The sequence below is a fragment of the Emydura macquarii genome, unplaced genomic scaffold (genome assembly GCF_026122565.2).
Source record: "Emydura macquarii macquarii isolate MOO-44397 ecotype Brisbane River unplaced genomic scaffold, CSIRO-AGI_Emac_v2 contig_3062, whole genome shotgun sequence".
NCBI lineage: Eukaryota > Metazoa > Chordata > Testudines > Chelidae > Emydura > Emydura macquarii.
The window spans coordinates 6,625,420-6,632,320 of record NW_027133199.1 but is presented as its reverse complement, the minus strand read 5'-3'; the positions used below and the strand labels follow the sequence as shown (position 1 = coordinate 6,632,320).

Here is a 6,901-nt window from a genome sequence, read left to right as displayed (position 1 = left end):
TGATGCATCAATTTCGGCAGCAGCTGGTCAATTTCACTTAGTCTCAAAGAGACGCAAAGAGCCGCTTGTGGCTCGCGAGCTGCATTTATATAAGCCAAGAGCTTCATGCGGCTTACGAGCTGTGGGTTGGCCACCCCTGCTCTAAGATTTGGCCTTGAAAGGGATTAATCACTGCCATTAACACATCTTTGCAGATGTTGATTTTCAAAATAATTCATTTATCCACTTTTATATATCCTTTCACGTTTTTCCTCTAGCTAGCTGTTTTTTCACATTGCAAATAGGAAGATGATAGTTATTTATAAAATTGGGAAAAAGTGGAACAAATATGAGGAGCTCAGTATTGCACTTTCCTTGACTGGTCTTTAGAGAACAGAATTACTTTTTTCCCCCCTCTTTACATGGGCAATTGGCAACTTGTATGGCAATCTGCCTCATTCCACTTATAGTAATGTTGTCCTATCACACCCCAGAGCATTGTCAATTTGATCTGATAGGGATGTATTTAAGTTTTTGCCTTTGAGAATTATCTTTGCATAGGTTTCTTGAGGTCCCAGCTTTGTGTGTTTCCCTAGCACAGCAAACTGTTTGTTTGTTACTGCTTTCACTGCCTTTGTAACCTCTGACAACATGCATATTCTCTCATATTCAGCCTTGACAATATTGTTAATTCATTCTTTTATCTACCATCTAAAGAGGATATTGTTGGGTCAGTACAGGCCCCCTATACCTGGAACTCTTTCTGGTCCTGAGGGCCAAGGCCTCTACTCTCTCCATTTTTCTATGAGGAGACTAATAAAGCGTAGTCACAAAACAATATGTAAGTAACTCTTAAAATGTGTTCAGCAGGTGTGAGACTGTACTGACTATTGTTACAACCACTCTTGTCCTTCCCTCCCTCAAACCTACTCCCACTGAATTTGTCAACTCCTTCTGTAATTTCTTCTGGGCAGGGACTTCGGCTACGATTATATGGATTTATTGTACACTGTGTCTCCTCTTAAAAGTTCTGATCCAAAGTCTATTGAAGTCAATAGAAAACTCCCTTTGACTTCAATGGAATTTAGATCAAGGCCTCAAATGATTTGGGATCATCTGTTTTAAAATACAAATCCCTTCTTGAAAGAACACTGCTTTAGCAGAACTAGTAGCATAAATTTCTGGTCAATCAAATCTTATCCATTAAATTTACCTCTTATTATCTACCCTAATCCCCTAGTCTTTCCCTAGCCCCTTTTGCTTTTACTTCAAACAAATGAAATTACATCCAAAAATCCTGACATCCCTTCACAGCCAAGAATGCAAAATGGAACATCATATATAAATACTGCCTTGGGATTCACAATTGCACTTCTACAGCTGCTTTATAGTTTTGTGTCTAGACTGGGTCTCCAAAACCTATAGAGAACCTGTTTTCTAAAGCCAATCTAAAAGACACACACGATGAGGGGAATCCTACACAAACTCTGATTTTTATCCTCTCACCATTGTGCATACTAGTGGGGGTGGTCTAATAGCCATTGTTATAATTCAATTAAGTTGTGATAACTATTTTGTGTATGAAAGAGAACATGTTCTGTTATAAAATTAATCACAATGAAAAAGTTAAATGCAAACAATTTAAATTCAGAGTAATTTGCAAGACAAGTGGGGTGAATATTAAACATTTTTTCACTACACTATGGATCCTTCTAAATGAAAAGTGGCTTCAGAATTTTAAGTGTCACACTTAAGAATTTAAATTTGAGATAGCAAATTTTTGCACATCTTAGGTGAAGAAATAACCATTCAATTGAATTTCAGAGAAAGAAGAGAGTTAACAGCCAGAAAATAGCCCAAAACAATTTTTATGCAAAAATTTTTGGAAAAATTCTTAGTCTCACCCCTTGAGTGAATACCTATTTTTGAGCATTTATCTTCCATTAATGTATAGATTTATAGCTTTAATTCTAATCCAAACACATTTATTGACACTAAAAGTAGTGAAATCTCCACCATTCAGATTTGAGAAGCATATTGTAGCAAAGTAGGCAGTGTACAAACAAGTCCAAAAATGGCACACGGAGCGATGATGTTTGCAAAATGACAGACTATGCAGGCCTGACTGTACATAAAGACTTTAATCATAATACCCAGGTGGGTCACAACTGAAAACTGAGCAATTCAACCTTACATTCAGCTTTGGATAATCTCACATTATTTGCCAGAAATGAAACAGACCCTAGCATTGTGTTGGTTTAACTCTTACACTTTACCTGGCTCTCATCATGCATAGAAATCACTGATCAATCACACATTTAGTCCATTTTTAATATTCCTTTAAAAACAAAGAACTGTAGTCCAGCATTTCCCCATTTTTAATTCAGAATTTAGTCAAACAGAACATGGCACAAGTGGAACATTCATTGACAAATGTACAGGTGTGGCTGTGTAGACAGTTAAATACACCCAAAAAGAAAAATCAGTGGAAAAACTGTCAGAATATTACATTCCAGCCTTGGGTTGCTGAAGTTACTGCAGCATAAGAAGAGGAAAAAAATGTTGCTATACAACACTGAGAATGATTCAAAACCATCAGTGGGCTTGGCGATGCGGGAGTTATGCAGGTCCTGCCAATCTTCGGTGTTCCCAGAAACCAAGCTTGAATATACCATAACCACAGCCCCTCGCCAAGGAGTGGAACATTTGAACTAATTCTTGAATGCTGATGTAAGCTTTACTCTCTACCGCTCTCTTACAGAAATGTTTAGAACAAATCAGCTCGGAGCAAAATATGTGGGACAGGACCTGGGGGGGGAGGGGGGAGCAACACAAAGGGACTTTGCTCTTCTTATGTGCCATGGAGACTTTTCTATGATGTAACTGGCTGTGACAGTGCAGGTGTGCATATATAGGTTGTGGCAAGAGAAGAGCCAGTGGTGCCATATGTCACAGCATCTTCATATAGAAGGGTGTGTGGGGCTATTTAACTGTGATGTAGCTGCAACCTAACCTCTAGGATTCTTCCACTTTGCAGGGGCCTAGAGCCCAGGCTCCACCCAAGCCTGAACAGCTGCCCTGAAATTAAACAGCCCTTTAATCTAAGCCCAAGTCGGCTGTCAGGGGCCAGCTGCAGGTGTCTACGTGCCATGTAGATGTATCCTCTGCATACATTTCTCAGACCTGAAGAAGAGTTCTGAGTAAGCTAAAAAGCTCATGTCTCGCTCAGCAGATGTTGGTCAAATAAAAGACATTACCTCACTCATTTTGTCTCAAATATCCTGGGACCAACATGGCTACAACAACACAGCATACAGCAGTGGTCCCCAAACTGGGAGGGGAGGGGGCGCAGCAGGGCCCAGGCCAGCTCCTAGAGGGGGCAGAGAGGGAGCACTGCCCAGCCCTGCTCTGCCTGCACCTCTGCCCAGGCCCCAGCCCTGCCCTCATTCTCTTTCCTCCAGATTATCTCCAGGACTGCTAAATGCTTTAGATTTATTATTTTTATATAAAAGGATAGGATTTATTTTATTTAGAAAGTGCTTATAATACTGTACGTTGTTCCCTGATAATTCAAGGAAATCAACTGAAAAATACAAAAAGGTGAGCCCCACAACTTGCCTAGAACAATAAGAATCAGGAACAGTAAACACCAGAACCTATTGCTATTTTTCTATCATGAAATTAAATGGACATTGGATAACATTTTCAAAAGCACCTAAAAGACTTAGGAACCTCAGCCCTATTTTCAAAACTGATTTAGGCACTTCAGAGACATAGTCCCATAGACTTTCAGTAAGACTTAGACTCAAGTCACTTTTGGAAATTAGGTGCTTTTAAAAATGTTATTTTTAAAGTCTGGGCAGCTCACTGTTCGATTATTTTCCTTATGCTGTACTTATCCCCGCACCCCACTAATTCATATGTGGAGTTTTTGTTATCAAAACAATTGCTTTACCTGCTATTTGCTTTAAAAAATAGAAATGCAAGGCCAGCGACCCAGCCCTAGTGCTAGTTGGTCAATATTTGTGGGATGGAGGGAGACAGCATGTCAACAATTATGGAAACAAATTGCAGTTTGTCTTCTGGAGAGAGTGGGAGTGAGAGAGGTTCTTATAGAAGGAACAGCAGCTAAATGACAAAGGAAAAAATACCATGATAGTGTCCTTTTAACTCTTTCATATCAATGTGAAACTTTAATGGCATATTGGGAAAAGCTGAGAAATGAAACCAAGTGGTTCTCTCCTGTTGGCTCATCTCCTTCCCCTTCCTCTCCCCACTTGCCTCTCCTTCTCTTCCCTTCACCGCCACTGACTCACATATAATTTCTGCCACTAGCACATAGATCCACCTATGCCAGCTGGCATGCTGCTTCTGCTGCTGCATGAGGCTCAGTCCATCTCTGCTCAGATCCCTCCACCCAGGTCCCATTGCTAATCTAGTATCTTGCTCATATTCCTGGTCCCATCCACAGGGTCCCTGAAAACTTGGGGTTTTCTTCCCACCAGCTGCCACTATCCCTCATATGTCGGCTTCCCTCCAGAACTGTCCCAGCTGCCATTGATTTACCCTATGCTCATATTCCCTTGAATTAAAAAATCAAACTAACCAATCCTCCCCTCCCTCCACACAGGGATATTAATAACAGATACTGAACTGTTAGATCTATCACATCCAAACCAGAGGAGCATATGGGTATTTTTTTCTGTACAAAGAACATAGAAATTCCTAGACTATTCTGTTTTTAGTTTCAACATTGTCCAGTGTAGAAGAGAAGTTATGTTCATGTTCTTCACTTGATTTCATGTCTGATGAAACCTGGCTCATTTGCACTTCTAAAGTCACCTTATTCCTTTTGGCAAATGCCTGGCTGATTTCATTAATGGTCCTATTTTTTGTTTCGGGCAGGACAAAAAACAGGTAAATTGCTCCAGCAAGGCAGATGACAGCAAACACTAGGAAGCAAAATGTGTGCAGTCCAGCCTGTGAATAGAAAATAAAGGAAATCAGCATTACAGATATTAGAGGGGCAAGAATCTTATGAATAAGCGTAATAATTGCAAACGAGGTGCAGATGATGGAGTCACTCACATGACTTCAGTGGGACCTGAGTTTGTTCACCACCTCTCAGGCCAGTTATTTAGGTGCCTAAATATGTATTTAAACATCTAGGTTTGAAAATGTTGGTCAATATTTTAAGCAGCAACCATTTGTACTTAAGTTAGCACAGTATTAAGAATCTGTCACAGCCCAAAGGGAGTTGCATGAAAGTTTTCAGATTAAAAGCCCAACACAGATTTTTTTCCTGTTTCTTAAATTACAGGCGTATATAATATAGGAAAAGAAGTTACAATAAGATATACTTCTCTCATAAGGAAAGAGAGACTAGTGCAAGAATTACTAAGATTTAGTGATATGAAATACAATCCAAGTTTACATACTTCAGATTTTACTGCTGCAAATGGACTACTGTACAAAAAGTGACACACTAACTTTTAATAATTTATCATGAAAACGCTAGCTAGCTTGTAGGACTTGCATGTGACAATGATATGCAGAATGGCAGCGTTTCTATACTGCTGATTCTTAGGTAGTCAAACAAGGATCATTTAGGCTTTTATAACACAATTTTTCAAAATGTGCTGTAGTGTTTGATTCACAATTCACAAGGGACCGTTTCTTTAAATTGGGAACACAGATTGTGACATTCTGGCCGCATTGAAGTCAATGGCAAAACTGCCATTGGTACCATATGGTACCAAGAACAAATCTTTGACTTGGTTTTAAATTTTGCCCTGCTAATAAAAATAAGTCTTTGGTTGCAGACCTAGTAAAAGAACAGGTACACAAATATGGCAGTTTTTCCATGACATCTGTCATGAGTAGAAAATACAAGGGAAAACAGACATTTCACACTCTCTCTCTCTGCTTCTCAGTCTCCCAGCTCCCCAGTTGACGGTCAACACTCTAATCACCACACTTCAGAGTCATTCTCGCTCTTCAACAGAAGAAATGGAGGGAGCCCCACCTCAAAATATCCCATAGCTCAGTAGTTAGAACACTCTCCTGAGAGGTGGTAGATCCCTGTTCAAATCCTTTCCCGCCTGCTGAGAGGGTGCAATTGAAGCTGGGTCTCCCACATCCTAGTGCTCTAATCACGAAGCTAAAAGTTGTAAGATGGGCATCTCCTCCACCTGCTTTGTGGGGAGTGAGGCAGGTGCCTAACTCATTCTCAATAGATGTCTAAGCTGTCTGACTCCAGGAGAGGGGTTCCTGGTTGCGGATCACAAGCAGACTCTTCCCTGAAACCTGGTGTTAAGTGCCTGCCTCCTTTGGTGGGGTGGGGCTTAGTATGCACCCCTCTCGTCAGCATCTCCCATAGGCTGCTTTGAGTAGCTTGCTGCCTAGCCTGCTGGCTTTTGTGGATCAAATTAGGAGGTATCTATCCCTCGCCATTCAATGTAGAGAGAGCCTAGCCTAGCTTGGGCTTCCTGGATCACAATGATTCTTCTAGGCACCAAAAGTTAAGCATTGTGAAGCTCAGACTTCGCCTAAGTCCCATCTGTGTATCTGGGCCAAAGCCACTACCCTCTCTGCATTCAAATTCCTCCTAAAAAGTTATCTCTGATATGAAGCCTGCAAGAAGTGAGGTAACTAAGATCGCATGTTTGTATATATATGCACATACACATTTACAATTGCTATTAAGTGTACAGGAACTGATGAAAATGTTACACCATCTTTATGAAACCCTGACCTTCTCCAGCCTTGCAGGATATACTTTCCCTCGTTTGTTGGCTCATGTCTAAATTCTAGACTGCAAGCTCTTTGGGGCATAGGCCAGGTGTTTGTACAACGCCTAACACTATTTTATATGTCCTATTCAGTTACTCAATATTACATCAGCTAAATACGGGGTGTCACA

General features: G+C 40.5%; 1 protein-coding gene across 4 annotated transcripts in view; it reads right to left on the bottom strand.

Annotated features, from left to right (window-relative positions):
• Positions 1-3,290: 3,290 nt before the first annotated feature.
• The window catches only part of SLC2A9 (solute carrier family 2 member 9), a 222,903-nt gene continuing 219,292 nt past the window's right edge, over positions 3,291-6,901 (bottom strand). For all 4 annotated transcript variants that reach the window (XM_067530346.1, XM_067530349.1, XM_067530347.1 and 1 more), the window contains one exon: positions 3,291-4,959. In XM_067530346.1, coding sequence (XP_067386447.1) covers positions 4,705-4,959 — 255 coding nt within the window. In that variant the 3' untranslated portion in view covers positions 3,291-4,704. The remainder of the gene's footprint in view (positions 4,960-6,901) is intronic.